Source organism: Xenopus laevis, chromosome 8L, assembly GCF_017654675.1.
Source record: "Xenopus laevis strain J_2021 chromosome 8L, Xenopus_laevis_v10.1, whole genome shotgun sequence".
Lineage (NCBI taxonomy): Eukaryota > Metazoa > Chordata > Amphibia > Anura > Pipidae > Xenopus > Xenopus laevis.
Window position 1 is genome coordinate 71,434,125 of NC_054385.1, and position 22,498 is coordinate 71,456,622.

The window sequence follows — 22,498 nt, forward strand, 5'->3', positions numbered from 1 at the left end:
AATCCGGGACTGCAGATTGAGCAGTCAAAATTGAGACTGTTCAGAAAAAAACAGGACAGTTGGGAGGTATGCAATTGGCCATTTTTTTGCACTTTCCATTTCAGAGTGCAGACACCTGCGGAATGCTTTTTTGAATCGTGTGCAGCCTGAGTTACTTTGCTCAATACAAAAGGGTCAGGCAGGGTGGGCCCTGTCCTTTCCCCCTGCTAGCTAAGCATCCTGATGCTGCACTCTTCACTAAACACTAATCATTGCAGAGCACAGTGTAGAGAGTGGACTAAGTGCTTTGTAGATGAACAGTAAGTGGCGTGCACTTGTGCTCCTGGAGTTGTAAATTACCCATATTTTGTATTATCATGTTAAATTGTATTGAACATCTGCAGATGTGCAACCACCTCTGCCCACCTCCCTAACCTCTGTCACTGGCTAAGGAGATGACTGCAGCCCCAGTTGCTGATGATAACACATACAAATGTGTGTCCTTGCAAATGAAGTTCAAAATGGAGAGATAACATAATTAGTATTGCAAACAGATTTACTGAACAACTGAATTCTTATGAATTGCTTGAGAGCTTATCCTTTTCATTGACAATATGTAACCACTTACTTAACTGGAATTTAGAGAATAAAAATGAATATGAACCCACAGATTAGCATTACATTTTGTATTTCGAAAAGAACAGCCATTTACAAATATAGAATATTATGAGGAGGGTAGTGCAGAATCCCTTTATGTGCCACAGATACTACTGAACATACTGTATTTAGAATCCCTTCTTGTAAATAGCCATAGTTTGTTTGGAAGAACCAAATTTAGTTCAGCAGGACAAGGGAGTATCTGAGTAGCACTCAGATGGTAGTTTGAATGTTAGAAAATGCTGGTGCATACCACCACCTTGTGGGCAGAGTTGGTATTAGCCACCAATGAAACAGGAGACCAACAGCTTCATGTGTGTGTTGTGGGAACTATATTACCTATAAACGTTTGTTCCTCGTATCTTTTATGGGAGCATGATATTTCCACATTAAAGCCACACACAGAAAATTCAGTTTGTCTGGCAAGGTTGTCAAACACTAGTGCATTGATAAAGTTACTGGTACAAAAGATTTTTTTTAATAAATAAAAGCGTTAATACAAAGGACAGAAATCTTGTGATATTATGGAATAATAAGAAAATCACGATTTAAAAGCAAAACATTTCATGAACTAACAAGGGCAATACAACCATTTGCATATATACATACACTGCATGAACTTTATAAATGACCCCCAATGAGTTGAATAGTGCACAGATAATCCCCTTCATAATGGACTCTAACAAAACAAAAACTAACAAAACAGTCACAAAAAAGAGTGAAGGATAGTGTTGTATAATAGCATTCTAATTATCACCCCCACAAGAATGAAACATGGCATAGTTTTAGTTTCCCATCTCATAATTAATCTTGAGGACAAAACAATAGGCTGCAGATTTGTGGATCTTGACATCACTACAGCCTTGCATATTATGCTTGTCAAAGAAGTCATCAAATCCACTCTAAACAAAAGAATCTGCCATCCCAACATCAAAAGGCAAGGAATATCACAGAAAATGATATAGAATATGGGGAAATCTAACTTGCCAGTCCATACAAGACAGAAAATGTTCCAGGATCTTGCCCCAGTATCCAGGGCACCTTCAATATTAGTATAATTATAGAATCCTGTAAACTGATAGTTATAAAAATGCAAATGGTTATTAAATATGCATATTGATAGTAGTACATACATATATCTTTTCTCTGTAATAATAAAGCATTACTTTTACTTGGATAGTAACTAAGTTAACATAAATCTGAAAAAAAAATATTGGGTTTAATTTACGTTCAAGACTTAAAGAAGAAGGAAAGCTACCGAAGCAGTTTATTGACAATAGATTAGCCACAATAGTGCAAGCTATAACACTATATTTATTCTGCAGAATGCTTTACCACACCTTAGTAAACAGCTGCCGTATTAGCTTGGTGTGACACCACTTCCTGCCTGAGTCTCTCCCTGCTCACTCATAGCTCTGGGCTCAGATTACAGCAGGGAGGGAGGGAGGGGGAGAGAGGAGCAAACTGAGCATGGTCAAGCCCTGGTCCTGGAGGTTTAAGCTGAAGGCAGGAAGTCTGATACAGAAGCCCATGAGTACACAATAGAAGGAAAGAAATGTGGTGTTTCTTTTGACAGACTCAGAGCAACACTACTTTGAGGGTTTACTGGTGTATTTATATAGACCTTTCTGATAAAGCTTATTTAGTTTTAACCTTTCCTTCTCCTTTAAGGTATAGTGATTAAAACTATGAAAAATAAAACCCTTATCTGGAAAACCCCAGGTCCTGAGCATTCCCCTTAAAAGATCATTTACTTCATATAATCAACATCACCCCATGGCAGTCCATGGCAATACTTGAAATGGCAGGATTTATTATATGTGTACCTCAAATCATCTGCCCAGATTCCATTGGCATTGCATACATATTATACTGGGTATGGACCTTAAAGGGATTATGTTATGTTTTTTATGATGTATTTTCTATTTCTAAATTACACTGTTTACACTGCAAATAATCCACTCTGCTATATACAATTTCATTCCTGAACCAACAAGTGTATTTTTTTAGTTGTAATATTGGTGTGTAGGCAGCCATCTCAGGTCATTTTGCCTTTTCATGTGCTTTCAGAAAGAGCCAGCCAGGATGGAACTGCTTTATGGCAGGCTGTTGTTAATCTTACTCAATGTAACTGAATGTGTCACAGTGGGACCTGGATTTTACTACTGAGTGTTGTTCTTAGATCTACCAGGCAGCTGTTATCTTGTGTTATGGAGCTGCTATCTGGTTACCTTCCCATTGTTCTGTTGTTAGGCTGCTGGGTAATATCACTCCAACAGCAGAAAAGAGTGACTGAAGTTTATCAGAGCACAAGTCACGTGACTGGTGGCAGCTGGGAAAATGACAATATGTCTGGCCCCATGTCAAAATTAAATATAAAAAATCTGTTTCTTTTGAGAAACGGATTTCAGTGCAGAATTAACTCATGCGTTTTGAAAAAGAAAACAAATTCCCATGACAGTATCCCTTTAAAATCTCAGACTATTGGCAAATTCAGCTTGGAGGCAGCAGCCACACGACTCTTTTGCGCATGTGCTCCCTCCCTTATTCTGGATAGGAGGTTAGGGTCGCACAAATACCCAATCAAGTCATTTTCAAACGCAATGAATATTCAGTTAAATGTATTTGTGATTAGACCTGGTAAGCAAGTTTAAGTAAAATATTGCACATTTTCTGGAAAATATGAGAGAAGTACATCTGTTTTTATACTCCTCGAAAATCTCTGTTTTCCCTTCTTCAACATGGCGACAGGCAGCTCGGAAGGTGTTGCGTTTCTGACGTACATCAAAGAGTTATGTGCGTCGTTACGTAGTGCGTTGCTGGGCCGTAAGCCGGTGTTGCTCAGTCATTGTGCGGATGGCGCTGAGTGGAGCTGAAGGGCTGAGGCAATTAGCTGCCATGTACGAGCAGCTGAAAGCCGAATGGGCAAAGAAGAGCCCCAACCTGAGCAAATGCGGGGACGTACTTGGGAAGCTGAAGGTAAGAGGCGAACAAGCCAACAGGGTGAACAGTGGAACAGCTAATAGTTCGTGTGTGTAGCTACGGAATGGATTGACATTTACATACAGGACGCCAATAATAGGAAACTATGTATCACAGTTCTCCTGAAATAGGTTTTGCTTCCAGGATGTTTTGCCGTATGTAGAAGAGCAGTCACTTGGCCGCTGCTATATGAGTAACATTCCCAAAAAGTAAGGTGCCAATGGCATTTCAAAATGGGCCCATTCCTACTGTCTTACCTTTACCTGGTAAGGCATATTCCTGAAGAAAGCAGGTCTATTTGTGTGTATGGAACTACTCCTGCCAACAACAAGAGAACATGGTGAATGTAAGAGACTTTGTGTATGTAAAGTACTACACACTGAAATGAGTAATAAAAGGGAAATTGCTAAAGTTAAAGGAACAGCGGCTCCAAAAAATGAAATTGTTTACAAGGATTGACAATATAATGTAGTGTTGCCCTGCACTGATAAAGCTTAAGTGGTTGCTTCAGGCACTACTATAAATTTATATAAACAATCTGCAGTGTAGCCATGGGTGCAGCCATTTAAGCACAGAGTACACAGTAGATAAACGATAACGTTTTGAAGAATCCCATTATATTCTACAGAACCTATTGGTTTTCTGCTGTGTGCAATTTCTTCTTTTTCAGCTTTGAACGGCTGCCCCCTTAGCTACACAGCAGCTTGTTTATATCAGCTATAGTAGTGCTTCTGAAGCAAATACACCAGTTTTACCAGTACAGGACAACAGTATATTATTTTGGCATTCCTCTAAACCAGGGGTCCCCAACCTTTTTTACCCGTGAGCCACATTCAAATGTAAAAAGAGTTAGGGAGCAACACAAGCAGGAAAAAGTCCCTTGTGGTGCCAAATAAGGGTTGTGATTGGCTATTTGGTAGTCCCTATGTGGCCTGGCAGCCTGCTCGACTACAAGCATGTGAAGCCCATATTGCCAGCACAGTATATCTTTATACTGGTGAACAACAATGTTGCCATTTTATAATGTTGCCAAAAATAAATATTTAAAGTCGCACATATCCTATAGCTCACCATGCGGTCTTGTCAGATATGATACTGTCAAATTGCTTTTTTACAAATTATAACATGTTGCAAAGAGATTTAAAGTAATAATCCAATTTATTCAGAAACTATTTGTAATTTCCTTTTGTGTATATTGCACCAACACATTTCCGCAGGCCTTGAAAGAGAAAGAGAGATGCATTATTCACCTCGGTCCCTCCTCCAGAGGAGCTTACAATCTAAGGTCCCATCACATTCATGTACACTATTGTCAATTTAGTCAGAAGCCAATTAACCTGCCTGTTTGTTTTAAAGCATAGGAGGAAGAACATATATAAAATGCTTCCATCTTTCTGCTCAGATAAAAAAAAATGAAGAAAACATTGTAGGAACTTTAATAAAGTCAGTCTGCCTCACAAAAGTATTGGCTGAAAGAGAGCTACAAGATTTCTGTGCACGACGGGAATTATATTTATATTGGCAAGAAGTTTCTGGGTTTCTCGCAGTCCTGCTTTGTGTCTTTTGAAATGGGCGATCTGTTAATAACATTACATAAACGAGACTTAGGAATTCTTAATAAAACCTGTTCAATATCTTTTCATTTTGAAAAGTGTATTTCTCCTGCTGAACTCATTGTCTCATTTAATTTGGGGTTTTTTCTTTCTTCCTCAGCTGGCTCTTTTGGAGCAGAACTTTTTGCCTACCACTGATGTTAAACTCACAAAGCAGCAACTAATTCTAGCTCGTAAGTAAAAATATTCTCAATCATTGTTTATGTCCAGCCTCCTCGTGTACAATCAACAGTACAATTAACATAGATGCTACATTTAGCCATAGTAACTTATCGGCAAGTTAGTAAAAGAAAACTGCGTTTTTACCCGTGACAGGTGTAGTAATTCAGCCCATAAATATCTCATATAGAGATCTATCTTTTATACCCCTTCTATAATATGGATGATTCCATCTTGATAATTGACTCTATTTCCCTTTGACTGCCAAAACAACCCATTTTTTTTGATGTTAATCGCCTCTTTATGCTTGTGATAAGGACCCACAGGAGTCAATCTGTTGCTTAGCCTACTATTATGGTAAGCCAAAATGCCTCTTTGCAATAAAATACAGCCAGGGGAGAAGCTTTTGACACTTACAATGAACTGCACTTTCAACGTGCACCCCAGCAGTTCCACTTCTTGCACAACATGTGCAAACATCATTAGATTTAGCCACTCTGTATTACAGCCAGGGTTGCCACCTTTTCATACAATTTCTACTGGCCCGTGGTGGCGGTAACAAAAGGGCAGACCCTAATGTAAAAGAGGCAGGCCGCGACATTTTTGATTTTTAGCAACTACTCAGTGGGGTTGCAGAGTGTTGATAGATGAATGAATCACAAACCTCTTGCTACTTCTTGTCTTTGCAGGGGATGTTTTAGAGATTGGCGCACAGTGGAGTATACTGAAGAAAGATATACCATCTTTTGAAAGATATATGGCCCAGCTTAAATGCTACTACTTTGACTACAAGTAAGAACTAGATAATATATTTATTAGGATACTAAAAGTATGCACTTTATATAGTTGTGCATATACAGGTATGGGACCTGTTATACAGAATGCTTGGGACCTGGGTTTTTTCAGGTAATGGATCTTTCAGTAATTTTCAGCTTTATACCTTAAATCTACTAGAAAATCATTTAAACATATAATAAATCTAAAAGGCTGGTTTTGCTTCCAATAAGGATTAATTATATCTTAGTTTGGACAAGTACATGGTACTGCTTTATTATTACAGAGAAAAAGGAAATCATTTTTAAAAATTTGGATTAAATGGAGTCTATGGAAGACAGCCTTTCTGTAATTCAGAGCTTTTTGCATAACGGGTTTCCGGATAACTGATCCTATACCTGTATTTGTTATCCTGCAGCATATTGTATGTTATTTAACTGAACAATACCTTTGCTTGCTTGTAAAGTAGTCAGATTATCAGAAACCAGTCTCTCGACATTCACTTTCCACTGGGCCTGTACACTTTCATTGAATGGACAGCACTCTGATTCATATAACCAAAGTCTTAAGACCTTTTATCAGGTTTTTAAAAGGGCCCGAAACTTTGTTGTATTTTATGGTATTGCTGGTGTCTCTAATAAAGGCACTTTATCTTGGACAAACATTTTGCAGTTTGTACTATGGAAATTATACACCAGCACATCTTCCCTCCAGTAAGTTTTTTTTTTTTTTTTTTTTGTTTTTTTTTTTTTTTGTTTTTTGCTGTGACTCCAGATGAAATCCACAGTCTTTCAAATTTCACCTTGTCTAATTGGCAAATTCTAGCATGAGTCAATGTCAAATTGCAGTGCACTTCTGACAAAGAGCATGACAGAGGGGAAGAAAAAACCTTTGGTACAAAGCTTAGGACAACATATTCTGATTTTACCATGGTGCTTTTAACTACATTAAATTCACTTGTATATGTAGAATTTCCATTTATATATTACAGGTATCAAAAATGGTGTTAAATGGTGAATAAACTTGTAATTATATACACTTATTATCCTTTGTGTAGGGATGAACTACCGGAATCTGCTTATAAACACCAACTGCTGGGACTCAACCTCCTATTCCTTCTGTCACAAAACAGAGTAGCTGATTTCCACACAGAGCTGGAGAGGCTACCAGCCAAAGATATTCAAACTAATGTGTACATTAAACACCCTGTATCTCTTGAGCAGGTAACACAGTTGTGATTTTGTGTTCTAGTGCAGTGTTCATAATGTTGACGTCTTTTATCTATTTTATTAAAATGGATAGCAACAAATTATAGAAAAGTTGGCAGCAAGCTTACAAGCAGTATCAGACAGAAAACAAATGACAGACATTAGTTGTGGCAGAACCCAGGGGAGAATACATTTTGTTAAATAACTGGGGCTGCCCACCATATGGCCTTTTTACTGTTTTACCACAACCCAGATCACCCCTGATTGGCTATCAGTTGCTGGCAGGTGAAGAAAGTTGTACTTAAGTAGCAACTGAAGGGCATATATGGGGAAATAAATTACCATTTACATTATTACAATTGTTTTCTATTAAACGACCCCACTAGAAGTAGGTACCGGAAAGATCCCCTTCTATTGATCTATTTTTTTTTTTGTTGTTGTTTCCTGCATCTAGACATATTACACGAATGAGATCCGTTATACAGAAAGTTCCAGATTACACAAATTATTTCCTTTTTCTCTCTAATAATAAAGCAGTACCTTGTAATTCCCAATTTAGATATAAGTAATCATTATTTAAAAGGCAAAACATCATCTCCTATGTAAAAACTACTTATCTGGAAACCCCCAGGTCCTAAGAATTCCAGTTAATAGATCATATACTCCATATAATCTACATCACCCCCAGTAGGTAATCCACAACTTTACTGCCCTCACCTTGAAGAACCACCTTTGTCACTGTTAGCATTCTGGATAACAGGTTCCAAACCTGTATTTGCCAGCAAAAGTTGTGTTTTTTAAGAATGTTTTTCTATCCAAAGTTGTTTAGAGAGATTTAATGACAAATAGTCCTCATTTGTTTAAAGGGGACCTGTCACCCTAAGAAATTATTTCAAATCCTGGTTTTTAGTATTGTCTATAAAAGTGTTTTCTGGCGTTTTTTTAGATGCAACAAGTAGCAACGTGTGTCTTTGCCCTTTAATGACATTTTATCACAGTTTATCACGTTATCTTCTTTTAAACAGCATGTTAAGGCTTATTCTACACCAGCTTTTTTCCATCATCCTGGTTCTTTCAGGGGGAAACTGAGAGAACAAATCTTGTTTATTTATTTTACAGTATTTGATGGAGGGAAGCTATAACAAGGTTTTTCTGGCTAAAGGGAATATCCCAGCTGAGAGCTACACCTTCTTTATCGACATTCTGCTGGATACAATAAGGTCAGTCTTCATCTTATATTAATCAAATAAAAGAATGTCTCCAGTGATTTACATATCATGCCTGAAAGAGACCTATAAGAAACAAGACCAAGTGAGGTGCAGTTAAACTTGATTTTCCTTGTAACGCTGCCTATTTTCTTTTGCACAGCATTTGCAGGTATGAATTTTACAATGCAACTTTATCTTTAGATTAAAGTAGATGTGCCTAATGCAGCAAAATAAATGGCAATTACCGATACCCAGAAGGTTCATCACTTTTATGCAATATATATTTGTGATTCAGCATTCTTTTTAGTATGTTATAAATGGGCTTATTCAAAGCAATTTTTAATTGACCTTATCTAATTTGTGTAGTCTTTGATTTAGTAATCTTGCTATTCTGTGTCTTGCCAGACTGCAACTGAAAATACTATTTGGTTGTTGGGGTCAGTGACCCTGCCAAAAAAAGTGATTATATGGATTCATTTTATTAATATTTATTAGTTTTAATTGCTTATTAAAGTCTTCCACTTTTTATTCGTCGATTTTAAAATTGCTGCCTGGTTGCTAAGATAACTTACCTGCAAGCAACTGGATAAGTTTAAATTCCAAGCCTGAGCAAAAATGTAAAAACAGACAGTCTGCAAATTGTTTTAGAAATCCACTGTACTTTGTTTATTAGTCAAAAGACATAGGGGCACATCTACTAAAAAGAGCCTTTTTTATGAAAATATGCCAAAATGACAATGCACAGGGACATAGCCAATTTACTAAAAGGCGAAGAAGACCAGCAATAGAAAAAGCTCAGCAATAGAGAAGTCTTGCATCATTTTGCCAGGTGAATTTTCACTGGTAAAACTGGTGTGTTTAATTCAGTAACACTACTATAGTTATAAACAAGCTGCAGTTTAGCCATGGGGCAGCCATTCAAGCACGGGTACACAGTAGATAACAGATCAGTTCTGAAGAATCCCAGGATACACAGCAGATAACAGATAAGCTCTTTAGTATACAATGGGTCTTTCTCCTTTTTTTCAGAAATGGCTGCCCCGTGGCTACATGGCAGATTCATTAGATAAACTATAGTAGAGTTTATGAGGCAAACACACCAGTTGTACAAGTGCAGAGCAACTGTACATTATATTGTCATTCCTTTAAAGGGGTTGTTCACCTTCCAAACACTTCCTTCAGTGCAATTGATTTCAGCTTCAGCAACCAGAAATAGACTTTTTTCCAATGACTTTCCATCTTTTATTTTTTACCGTTTTTCTAAAATGTAATGTTCTAAAACTGTCTCACTGTGTATTTATATACTGCTGAGATGACAATAAAGTTTACTTTGACTTTAAATTTCATTGTTCCTTTCTCTGCTGTTCTGAGTCTGACAGCTCAGTAATTCAGGTGCAGACTCTAAACTGTTACAGTTTTGCAACATTTCATCTGAAACCAACTGAACTGAAAAAGGTGTTGGACGGTGACCAACCCCTTTAAAACCGTTTCATTGTTTGGAATTACTGTTCCTTTAAGAATAGTGTATTTTGAGTTTGTGTACATGGTTCCTTGTAGGGATACACCGATCCACTCTTTTGTGTGCAGCCGAACCCCCGAATCCTTCGCGAAAGATTCGGCCGAATACTGAACTAAATCCGAAGGGACAAACCTTTTTTACTTCCTTGTTTTGTGACAAAAAAGTCGCGTGGTTTAGTTCCCCACCCCTTAGGGCTCTTACACATGAGCGTTCTGACCTGCGCTCCCCTGCATTTCGTTTTTTGGCGTTCAGCCGCAGGGGAGCGCAGGAATAGACGCAAGTCATTATTTGAAATGGGGCTGTACTCACTCAGGCGCGTGTAGGCGCCGAACGCAGGTTCAGACGCAACATGCTGCATTTTTCCTGCGTTCGGTGCCTACACGCGCCTGAGTGAGTACAGCCCCATTTCAAATAATGACTTGCGTCTATTCCTGCGCTCCCCTGCGGCTGAACGCCAAAAAACGGAACGCAGGGCAGCGCAGGTCAGAACGCTCATGTGTAAGAGCCCTAATTTGCAAATCAGGATTTGGATTCTGTTCGGCCGGGCAGAAGGATTCTACCGAATCCTGCTGAAAAGGGCAGAATCCCAAACCGAATCCTGGATTCGGTGCATCCCTAGTACCTTGTCTCTTCACCTGGTGTCTCATGCTGTTCTATAGATATGGAACTTCTTTGCATTGTGTTATTTATATTTTGGTAATGCAATACACAGGTATGGGATCGGTTATCCGGAAACCCGAATTATGGAAAGACCATCTGCCAAAGACTCTCTTTTGGATAAATAATTCAATTTTTGAAATATGATTTCCTTTTTCTTTGTAATAATAAAACCATACATTGTACTTGATCCTAACTAAGATATAATTGATCGTTATTAGATGCAAAACAATCTTATTTGTTTTTTTTTAATCTCTAAATGATTTTTAGTAATTTTAAGGTATGGAGACCCAAATTACAGAAACATCCCTTATCCACAAAACCCCAGGACCCAAGCATACCATATAACCCATCCCATACCTGTACTATACTTATATGAGACAGTGGATTTTCAATGACGTTCCAGGTGACGCTCTTGTAAAATTAAGCCGTGGCAAAACAGCAAGAATGATCATAAAAATTACTGTGTATTATGTGTTTTGATTCCCGTTTTAGGGATGAAATTGCCGATTGCATTGAAAAAGCTTATGGAAAAATCCAATTTAATGAGGCAACAAGGATATTATTCTTTACCACTCCCAAGAAAATGACAGAGTATGCAAAGAAGGTAAGTTAATTTTTCCTTTAAAAACAAATACACTTTTTGCTAGTGTATAGGGCCCATCAGGAAGCACAGGGAATTATATGTGCAAACTGCAGGCAGTGCACAATCTGAAAAAACGTAGGAAAGAAGGTCCCGACAGGGACTGAAAAGTTGGAAATAGATACCATGTAATAATAAAAATTTAATTTTTTCACTAAAGGGAGTGCTGGTTTGGAAACTTTTGGTGTATGCAAAAATTACCGTGCACCCCTCTCTATCCTACATTGCCTTGGAGTGCGGATACTCATTGGATACTCATATATATATATATAGGGATAATATTTCTGTCCAGCAGGTGCCCTTTAATGGACCCACCTTCCTTTAAGGGATAATGGACCCACTTCCCTTTTTGACACAAGCTCATTCAAAGAAGATGTATAACCACTATCTAAACTTCCTGAAACAAACATAAATGTATCAAATTGTAACAGTTTAGATTGTGCACCTTGAATTATTGAGCTGCCAGACTGGAACACTAGACAGGAGCATTAAACTTTAGACTTCAATTTTGGAAAAACAGTAAAAAAGTAAAAGATAGAAATTGAAAAAAGTCTGTATTTCTGGTGAACAATCTGAAAACAACTCAACTGATAAGTGTTTGGAAGGTGAACAACTCATTTAAACACACAATGTAATGCAATCCTGCACTTACCTTGTTCCATTGTGAATCATGAATTCTGGGACTTGTAGTCCCTCTGCTTTGCAGAGAATTTGTCCTCCGCCCCTATAGAAAGTAAACACACAATAAGGGAGGGAATGTATATTCTTATGTATGAGGCTTAAGGAGAATGGGGAGCTGGTGCATGTGAACAGTGTTTCCTTTCAGTCAGTGAAATCAGGTTTGTGTAGAAAACAAAATACATTTAGATCTATTTCTGTATGCTCAGATAGTGGTTATGTATCTTTTCTACATAAGCTCAATTGAATGAGCTTATGTCAAAAAGTGGGAATACTTTTTTAAAGAGGATCTAAAATCTCATATTACAGTCATATGAAAAAGTTTAGGAACCCCTCTCAGCCTGCATAATAATTTACTCCACTTTCAACAAAAAAGATAACAGTGGTATGTCTTTCATTTCCCAAGAATAGTACTGCAGTGTTTTCTGAACAAAGATTTTTAGTGAAGCAGTATTCAGTATGAATTTAATCAAATGTGAAAAACTGGCTGTGCAAAAATGTGGATACCCTTGTAATTTTGCTAATTTGAATGCATGTAACTGCTCAATACGGATTACTGGCAACACGAAATTGGTTGGATTAGCTCATTAAGCCTTGAACTTCATAGGCAGGTGTGTCCAATCGTGAGAAAAGGTATTTAAGGTGGCCAATTACAAGTTGTGCTTCTGTTTGACTCTCTTCTGAAGAGTGACAGCATGGGATCCTCAAAGCAACTCTCAAAAGATCTGAAAACAAAGATTGTTCAGTATTATGGTTTAGGGGAAGGCTACAAAATATGACCCAAAGATCACCTCCAAAGACCTGCAAGAACATCTTGCTGCAGATAGTGTATCAGTACATTGTCAATTCAGCGCAATTTGCACAAAAAACATCTGTATGGAAGGGTGATGAGAGAAGCCTTTTCTGCACTCACGCAGAGTTGCTTGCTGTATGCAAAAGCTCATTTAGACAAGCCACAGTCATTTTGGAACAAAGGGATTTGGACTGATGAGACAAAAATTGAGTTATTTGGTCATAACAAAAAGCACTTTGCATGGAGGAAGAAGAACACCACATTCCAAGAAAAACACCTGCTACCTACTGTCAAATTTGGTGAAGGTTCCATCATGCTGTGGGGCTGTGTGGCTAGTCCAGGGACCTGGGGTCCTTGTTAAAGTCGAGGGTTGGATGAATTCAACCCAATATCAACAAATTCTTCAGGATAATGTTCAAGCATCAGTCACAAAGTTGAAGTAATGCAGGGGTTGGATACTCCAACAAGACCATGACCCTAAACACACTTCAAAATCTACAAAGGCATTTATGCAGAGGGAGAAGTACAATATTCTGGAATGGCCGTCCCAGTCCCCTGACTTGAATATCATCAAAATCTATGGGATGATTTGAAGCAGACTGTCCATGTTCGGCAGCCATCAAATTTAACTGAACTGGAGAGATTTTGTATGGACGAATGGTCAAAAATACCACCATCAAGAATCCACACACTTGTCAAAGGCTATAGGAGGTGTCTAGAGGCAGTTACATTTGCAAAAGGAGGCTCAAGTAAGTACTGATGTAATATCTCTGTTGGGGCGTCCAAATTTATGCACCTGTCTAATTTTCTTATGATGCATATTGCATATTTTCTGTTAATCCAATAAACTTTGTCACTGCTGAAATACTACTGTTTCCATAAGGCATGTTTAATATTAAAAGGAAGTTGCTACTTTGAAAACTCCGCCAATGATAAACCAAACTCCCAACTTTTTCATATGACTGTATTTTAAAATTGGTCAGAGTGATGGTCTTAGCACTTTTGCAATATATATTAATATTCAGGGGGGCATCTTAGGCTACAGACTTTTGGCTTAGTGGTGCTGAGCTGTGCCATCACAGCTACATGTGCTCTTAGCTCTATAAAAACTGATGACAGGCTGAGAGGGACATTTGGACCACTGTCATTTTCTCCCTAATGGAAGCTGCCATTATTCCCCTTATGCATAGCATAGCCATAGCTACAGCAGTATCCCTTTATCATTTAGTAAACTACTGCTTGTAGCTGACTCTGAGGGAGAATAAACAGACCCACTAAAGTTTTAGGCTCATGTAAAATGGGGCTCTATTTACAACGCCGATTCACTTAAATAGGAGATGGAAAATGAACAGGTGCTTTTGGCCTAAAAAGCACTTACACCTGTTGTTCCCATTTAAGTGAATGGATGGTGGTCATAACCAACTATTTCCCATTGTCTGAAATACACCTGACTATGTATACAATCAGGACCTTAGCTCCCACAACTGAACGTCTGTGCAAAAGACTTATGTCAGCAGATTCTGTTCTGTATTTATCTATCTTTATATAGCATTGACTTAATATGTATGGTACACAATAAGAATTTTTTGTTTTTGAAAATGTTTGTGTAAATAGTCTTCCTGTTTTTCCTTCTTCTTTATAGCGTGGTTGGGTGTTGGGTCCAAACAATAACTACAGTTTCAGTAGCCAGCAGCAGAACCCGGAAGATGTCACCATTCCATCCACGGAGCTAGCCAAGCAAGTCATCGAGTATGCCCGACAACTAGAGATGATAGTTTAATCTATGTGGGGCAATGGGCTACTTACCAGTTACCCTTTTCCCATTCCCTTTTTACTGTATGATCTATACATTTACTTCAACGGTGGTTTTTACAAAGTGGTCTGGGCTGATTTTCTTTCTTGTACAACAATCCATTGTTTGCTTCATCACATTTCTGACGGATTTCCAACCCCTTATTTTTTTGTATGACCTAGAATGCCAAGGGGAAATTTTTCCTGTTTTATACAAGTGATGCGTTGGCCTGGAGAAGGCATCAAGTTTAATGGACTTCACACACAGATATATCTCTACACTGGTGGTGACATCACGGCGCTAGTAGTACACCTGGAGTGTTGCCGTTTTATGTGTCATACTTGTCACGGCCCTCCCTACTGGATGGTGGCATTGTCACTGTGAGGCAGGGTTTTATATTTGTCCTCAGCCAGAGCTGTAACTTATATATATTTTTTTTTATTTTATTTTTTTAAAGAAACCAGTTTTGTTTAACAGTTGAGGCCTAGACACAGACTGCAAATGAATGCCATCCGTTACCTTGTGTAACTGAAACAATGTATATATACAGACAATAAGAATAAAGCGCTAATTTGGCCGCACTTGTCATATTGATAATTAGATGATCATTAACGTAAGCATTACAAAATTGGTGTAGTCTGTACCATTTTTGGATATTTGTGTATAATATAGCATGTGATGTGTGTTTTTGTTTTTTGAACAGCCGGCCAGTTAATGCTACCTGCTGATTAGTTGCTATGGGTTATGAGACCAGTAACTGCCTAGACCATTTATTACATAAACCCAATAGTGTTTGATTCATCTGCTGCTGTCTGATATTAATCATTTGATTTCGTTGGAAATGCTCATCAATTGATCGGGAACCATCCACAGAGCCATGTATCACAATTCAACTTGAGGTTGGCTGTAGTTGTTAGGGATCTGCCCACTAGCTTGAGCCAATGTGGTTTAAACGGGCCATTTTTCTTTAGCAGAGCAGTTTTGTTGCAGCACAATATGTCCATCATTGAACTGGATAGAGTTGATGATGAACAATTTTCTCTTCTGCAAGTGTTCTTTGAAATACAGGTATGGGACTGTTATGCAGAATGCTTGGGACCTGGACTTTTCTGGATATGGGATCTTTCAGTAATTTGGATCATCATACCGTAAGTCTGCTAAAAAAATAATTTAACCATTAGATAAGCCAAATAGGATTGTTTGGCCCCCAAAATGGATTTGTGCATCTAAGTAAGGATCAAGTAAAAGGTGCTCTTTTGTTATTACAAAGAAAAAGCAAATACATGTAAACAATTTTAATTACTTGATTACAATAGAGTCTATGGGAGCTGCCCATCCCATAATTCAGAGCTTTCTGGATAACAGATCCCATACCTGTAAAAGAGCTTTTCAGCGCTCTTTTCCTAAGCATGCTGCCATATAACTGTATTACATACTATCGGCACCAGCATATTATGATCACATTCCCATGAATCGCCTAAATGTTGTTGCTCATCGGGTCTATCTATTCAAGCAAAGCCGTTTAGTAGATAGGGCACAGCAGGTCAGTGAAAGAGGTAAGACAAAGAGCATTATTTTAAGTTTAAATAATATATTTGTATTTTTTTTTTTTTACAGAGTAATTGCATTTTATCCCCCATACATATGACTCAAAACAATCATAAATAATGAGAGAATGCTGCTAGGTTTTGCTTAGGAATTTAACAGTGCAGTTAAAAACATGTTTTTTCAGACTTGCATCCATTATCTTCCCTGACTCCCTTCCATCTCATAGTGAGGCAGCCATGGCTTTGTTCCTGTCACCAATGAAGAGGCTAGTTTCAGGGTTGTGATCTTGTGGTCTGAACAGCCTGCATAATGAAAAGAATGCATTTAGTTGTTGTACTCTTATGTTACACATTTTGATATGTAGCATTTAAATTCCATCTACTCTAAGGGGCAGATTTATCAACGGTCGAATTTCGAAGTGCTAAAACTTTGAAATTTGACCATCGAATTGAAAAATTCGATAGTCGAAGGGTTTTTTTTTGTTTAAATGTAGCTGCTTTTGGTTGAATTACAATCGTTCGATAGATCGTAGAAATCATTTGAATCGAACGAACGATTTTCAAAAAAAAAAAGTCGACTTAGCCAAATGTTGGCTATAGGCTCTAGTAGGTCCCCATAGGCTAACATAGCAATTCGGCAGGTTTAAGGTGGCGAAGTGTCGAAGTAGACGTTTTTTAAAGAGGCGGTACTTTGATTTTCGAATGGTTGAATATTCGAAGTATTTTCAATTCTAATCAAAGTCGAATTTTGCCTATTCGATGGTCGAAGTACCCAAAAATTACTTCAAAATTCGACGTTTTTTAATTTGAAAATTCACTTCGACCTTTGATAAATCTGCCCCTAGGTATTTTTAACATTTCTGTTGGGACTCACAAATGAATGCTTATGATTCCCTGAATACAGTGAAGAGAAGTCCTACACTAGGAGGTCATTTATATGCAGCCAATTCCTAGTTCTGAAGCAATGTTTGTGTCACAAAGCTGATTAGCACAATACATTTAGGTCTCCTGAGAGAAGTTTAAAAACAAACACTGATCTACTTTGTGTCTGGGTCCTTCACTTGTTTCCCAGCGAAGTTCTCTCAATAAATTCATAGATAAAAAAAAAAATTGTGCTCACCCATTAACATGTCTGGCTTACGTGCAGTCACCTATGATGTCTAAACTATGAACAGTGCTACAAAATATCCCAGTGCTATTATAAAGAATAATAATATTGCATCCACAGAAAAAGTCCACTGCAAGTATTGCCACAGGCCACAGTAGGAAGCTTGCAATTACTGCTAGCTTGAATGTGGGATAGCTCCAGGGTTACCCTATGTCAGTATGTGCACTTCAGAACAACGACTCAGAACAAGAGGATCGATGGATGCACCAATGCCCCACGCGAAGTGCAAAAAGCCTCTTGTGTGCATTTTTTTGCGTGACTGCAACTACGATCATAAACAAATGCTGTACAGTATCTTCAGTTTCTGTCTACTGACAACTTTTTGTAAAGCACAAATTTGTCAGGGGGAAATGCATATAGTAACAACCAAAGCTTCCAGATTGCCTAATCTAAAGACCAAAGCAATCCTGTTAAGCCAAAGGAGCGGATCTCTCCCCAATATGCTACCTTGAGGTGAGTGATATCGGGCTGATCCGATCGTAGGCCCTAGCATTAATCTGTTGGAAGCTTATATCTGCCTGTGTATGGGGGCCCTTAGGCGATAGATACATGAAATGCAGGTGCCAGCAGAAAGGCTTTGCCAGTTTGACAGAATAAACTCATTTTGGGAGAAGATTTTTGCCCATAACACTATTCAACACACAGAACATTACAACTGTTGCCCACTATGCAGCATACATTGTTTCAGTGTTTTCTTTTGATGTTATTCCTGAGAATAAACTTTTTAAAATCTGCACATCTTGGTCCATTTATAGTGCCAGCCAACTTGTTTTGATGTTAAAGAGCCACTACCAAAGCAGCAAGCTCTGGTACTAGCAGTGCAGAAGGTTTGTACCGCTATCCGCTGCATCCTAGCTTTGGGGTGGGGGGGGTACATGGAGGGAGGTAATTTCAATGCACAGCTCACCCAGTCACAAAATATGAGACAATCTGAGCAGAATATGTAGAATGATGTTGTATGGGAGCTCCCAAAAGCCTTCTGAGTTGTAAAATGTCATTTATACTTATGAGTTGGAACTGATGCAGTACAGTATATTGTTTGGCTCTGCTCAGGCATTTGTCAGAGGCTCTACAAGACCAACAGCACTGCAGTTTTCAAAGGTCTATTAAGTAAATTTGTAGGAGGATTCGCGTAATATGGCAGATATGAGTCATATGGATTCAAGCAAATATACAAAGAAGGCATATTCTCTACACGCTACAAACCTGGTCCTTTATTCTGATACACTGTACTCTAAGAATGGCAGTGATCAGCTACCAAAAACTACCCTCATGCCAATAAGACCACAATAGTCCTGTTTTTTTTAAAAGCTGAATTCCTAATTTTCACTCATTCTGTTTTTAAAGGAACAGTAACACCAAAAAAGTGTATCAAAGTAATTAAAATATAATGTAGGGTTAACCTGCCCTGGTAAAAGTTATGCATTTGCTTCAGAAAGACTGCTATAGTTACATATAAAAGATAAGCCATGTAGAATACAATGGTGCTTTATCTGTAATCTGCTATCCTGTGCCTTTTTTCCAGCTTCAATGGCTGCCCCATGGCTACAGAGCAGCTTGTTTATATAAACCATAGTAGTCTTTCTAAAGCAAATTTACAAAGGCAGGTTAACACTACATTTTATTTTAATTACTTTGATGCACTTTCAGTTTTTTGTGTTACTGTTCCTTTAAGGTCTCAAAAATTATGGTTAGATCATAATCACCCTAATAACAGCTGACATCTCTGTAAAAATCATATTATAGGCTGGTTCAGATTTTTATTTTGTCTTAAAAAGAACCGAGTCAAATTATTTGTATAAAAAGTAGAACTCAGCCTGGTTCTTTCTGTTTGACATGAGAATTTGATTACCTAGGAAATATGACTACCTTTTTCAACATAAATAAAATGATTTTAAGATTCACTTCCAGAGATCATCACAAAGTCACCATGACATTGGGAGATGGTTCTTCAAAACACTGTGTGACAGCTTAAGAGAGTCTGGAAGCAGCAGTTCATCATTGTGCCTGTCGGATGGTCAATATAAATGTAGTTAGAATAACATTTTAAAAGCCTAAAAAGTTTGTGTTTCAGGAACCCAGTAAATATTAACATTTCAATTTTTTCGTAAAGTGTATTAAATACCCCAACAGTGATCAATACTTGCTCAGCCATGTCATTATTACAGAACCAATGTCAAAAACGTTACGTTCCAGTAGACAGACTTACCAAGCAATGACATTGGATGGAAGTTTCCCAGGCTGATGCTTGCATTGACTTCTCATGGTGCATGTAGCGTCTGCTTGGAATTTTTTTGGGAATCGGTGCTCCTGAAATGAAAATGAACCTCTCTGCTTTAGAGTATTGTCCTCTTCTGCAGGTTCTTGATTGGTAGGTTCCTCAGAGTATGATCCCTTACGGGCTTCCTTTTTGCACGTGCATTTGGCATCATTCTCTAGTGAATCTGAGGGCTGTTTAGTCAATATGGAGGGAGACTGTATATTACAGTTCAGGTTTTGATGATACTTGGTGTTTTGAAACAATGACTCTGTTTTACTATTTTTGCTAGTTTCATATTCTTTCTTCAATGTCAGAGGCTGCGTCTTAGGGACGTGCTGCTGATCCTCGGTCTTGTCTCCCTTGGTGCATTGGTGTTTGTGTTTTGCAGACTCTTGCATTCTACCATCGGACATTGCTTTCATGAGTTTTGGCTAGAAAGACTCTGGACTCTTTTGATCTGGAGGCACTGGAATTTGTTGTTGTCGAGAAAACAAGAGAAGCATTAGTATAGGAACAGCAGAGAAGTTCATCCCAAATAATATTATAGTATGTTGAAGAAGTGATATGAACATTTCAGTCATTTTACATTTTTAATTATTTCAGATTGTGTTCTGTATTCCTCCCTCCCTCTCACTCCCTTTTTTAAATGTAATGTATATTGGCTGCTTCAATCACTTACCTTAGCTGCTAGAAAAGCAGACTGATTGAGTTGCTAGTTTCACTCTGATCTTAATTAGGTGACCCAAAATAAGCACAGAATTGTGTCAATTAATGTAATTAGTTACATGCTATTAAAAGAGCATACTAAAATGGTGACATTTATCCAGGTCCAGTAAACCACAGATAACAATTTTTCAGTTACTGGTAACTGGTCTAGTGCAGTTAATAGTTAATAGTGAAAGCAAACATCTGATTGGTTGGCACTGCCTAATAAAAGCCATCCAAATATCTTCAATAGTATACTGGCATAGTATTGTTTGTTCTGTTATATCCAGGACCCCAACGTCTTAGGCATGACTATTCTTTTTTTCTGTGGTGGTACAGCATTTTAATACTCTTTAGCAGTGGTGGAAGCTGAAGGCTGAATGGAATGCCCAAATGCAATATCAAACAGATTTTTGATTTACTGAACAAACAAATGCACAAGTTGTTCAAAGTAAAGCGTCACATATATAACAACATTCTTTAATGCATTCTCAGTATGTTGTGTGCTACTATAGTGCTTTCTCAGGATTCTAAGGGAATGGCACATGCCCATTATTATTTACAGAGAAAATAATGAACTATTCTTATTTCTTACTACAATGTTATTAACTATTAAATACATACACATTTTAATGTCTTAGTGCACCTTATAAGCAAGATCAGCCCTTTAAATCATATAAAATTCATAGTACAGGTATGGGATCTGTTATCCGGAAACCTGTTATCCAGAAGCTCTGCATTACCCAGAGACTCCATTTTCAAAAATTCAAATTTTTATATATGATTTGCTTTTCCTCTGTAATAATAAAACAGTAACTTGTACTTGATCCCAACTAGGATATAATTAATCCTTATTGGAAGCAAAACCAGCCTATTGGCTTTATTTAATGTTTACATGATTTTCTAGTAGACTTTAGATATGAAGGAAAGATCAATTTTTTCCAGAAAACCCCAGGTCCCAAGTAGAACATGCTGTATGTCTATAATCCTGTGTATGTTACCAGTTTTGGGTGCAAGTTATACCCCTCCAAAATATATACTTTACTTCCCTGGCATCTGTAAAATGCAACTTGTGACATATAAGTCTCAGAACAATTTTTTAAGCAGGATTCGGACAAAGCTTCGTGCCTGACTGAACCAAATCCGAATCCTTAAAATCATGTGACATTTTGTCACAGAACAAGAAATCAAAAATGTTTAACAGTGTGTGAACAAAAAGGAACAAATGATTCAGGGGTTCAACCGAATCCAAAATAATGGATTTGATGCATCCTAATAGATAATAATATAATATATATATAATTATATATTACAAATATAATCAGTGGCCTCAGAACCGATGGTTAATCCTCCTCACCCTTTGGAAACATCTCACTGTTCAGTCCACACCACCATCGGATCTGAGGCTTAAATATATTGCAATATATGGACAAACAATCCCTGTGTTGTTTAAAGGGTAAGGCATTTTGTAGTAGCAGTATGCACAAAATGTCTCTGTCTTAAATATATTGATAATGGGTTGAGTGCAGAGGACTCTTGTATTTGTCTATATGTATTTTGTGGTCACACCCTCATTGCACCCCCCCTAATGGTTTTGGAAAATAGTGGTGAGCACAACTTTCCCATGTTTGTTATAGTTATACAGGAGCAGTGACCAGCTCCATGTTGTAGCTCCCACCCTTCCCAGCTATAGTCAGGTGTTCCCACTGCTGTCTAATAAAAGGGCAGCCAAGTTTGGGAGTTTTACTTTGAAAGCAGCTAGTAAGTTGCAGGTAAAACTTAGTCCCTTTGTAAAATGTATAATGAAGCAATTGAATTCTTAATGAATCAGATGAAAATTAAGCGCAGGACTGGCCAGATATGGGATGACTTTGACGTAGTTGGCCAGCTTAAATATATTGCAATATATGGACAAACAATCCCTGTGTTGTTTAAAGGGTAAGGCATTTTTCAGTAGCAGTATGCACAAAATGTCGCTGTCTTAAATATATTGATAATGGGTTGAGTGCAGAGGACCTCTTGTAGTTGACTATAATATATATATATATATTCAAGAAAAGGCAATCACTTTATATGGAGCTTTTAAATTGAGAGAGCTAAGAGAGTAATATGTCCACGCGTTTATAGTTACATCCCCAGATTTGGCAACATTTAGT

The 22,498-nt window shown here is 37.8% G+C and overlaps 1 protein-coding gene across 1 annotated transcript; it reads left to right on the top strand.

Annotated features, from left to right (window-relative positions):
• Window positions 1-3,446: 3,446 nt before the first annotated feature.
• On the top strand, window positions 3,447-15,250 carry psmd8.L (proteasome 26S subunit, non-ATPase 8 L homeolog). Its single transcript, NM_001091280.1, is given in 7 exon segments — window positions 3,447-3,615; window positions 5,332-5,404; window positions 6,080-6,182; window positions 7,222-7,387; window positions 8,492-8,592; window positions 11,252-11,363; window positions 14,513-15,250. Coding segments are annotated over 7 exon segments (816 nt in total). The 5' UTR covers window positions 3,447-3,492; the 3' UTR covers window positions 14,651-15,250.
• Window positions 15,251-22,498: the final 7,248 nt, after the last annotated feature.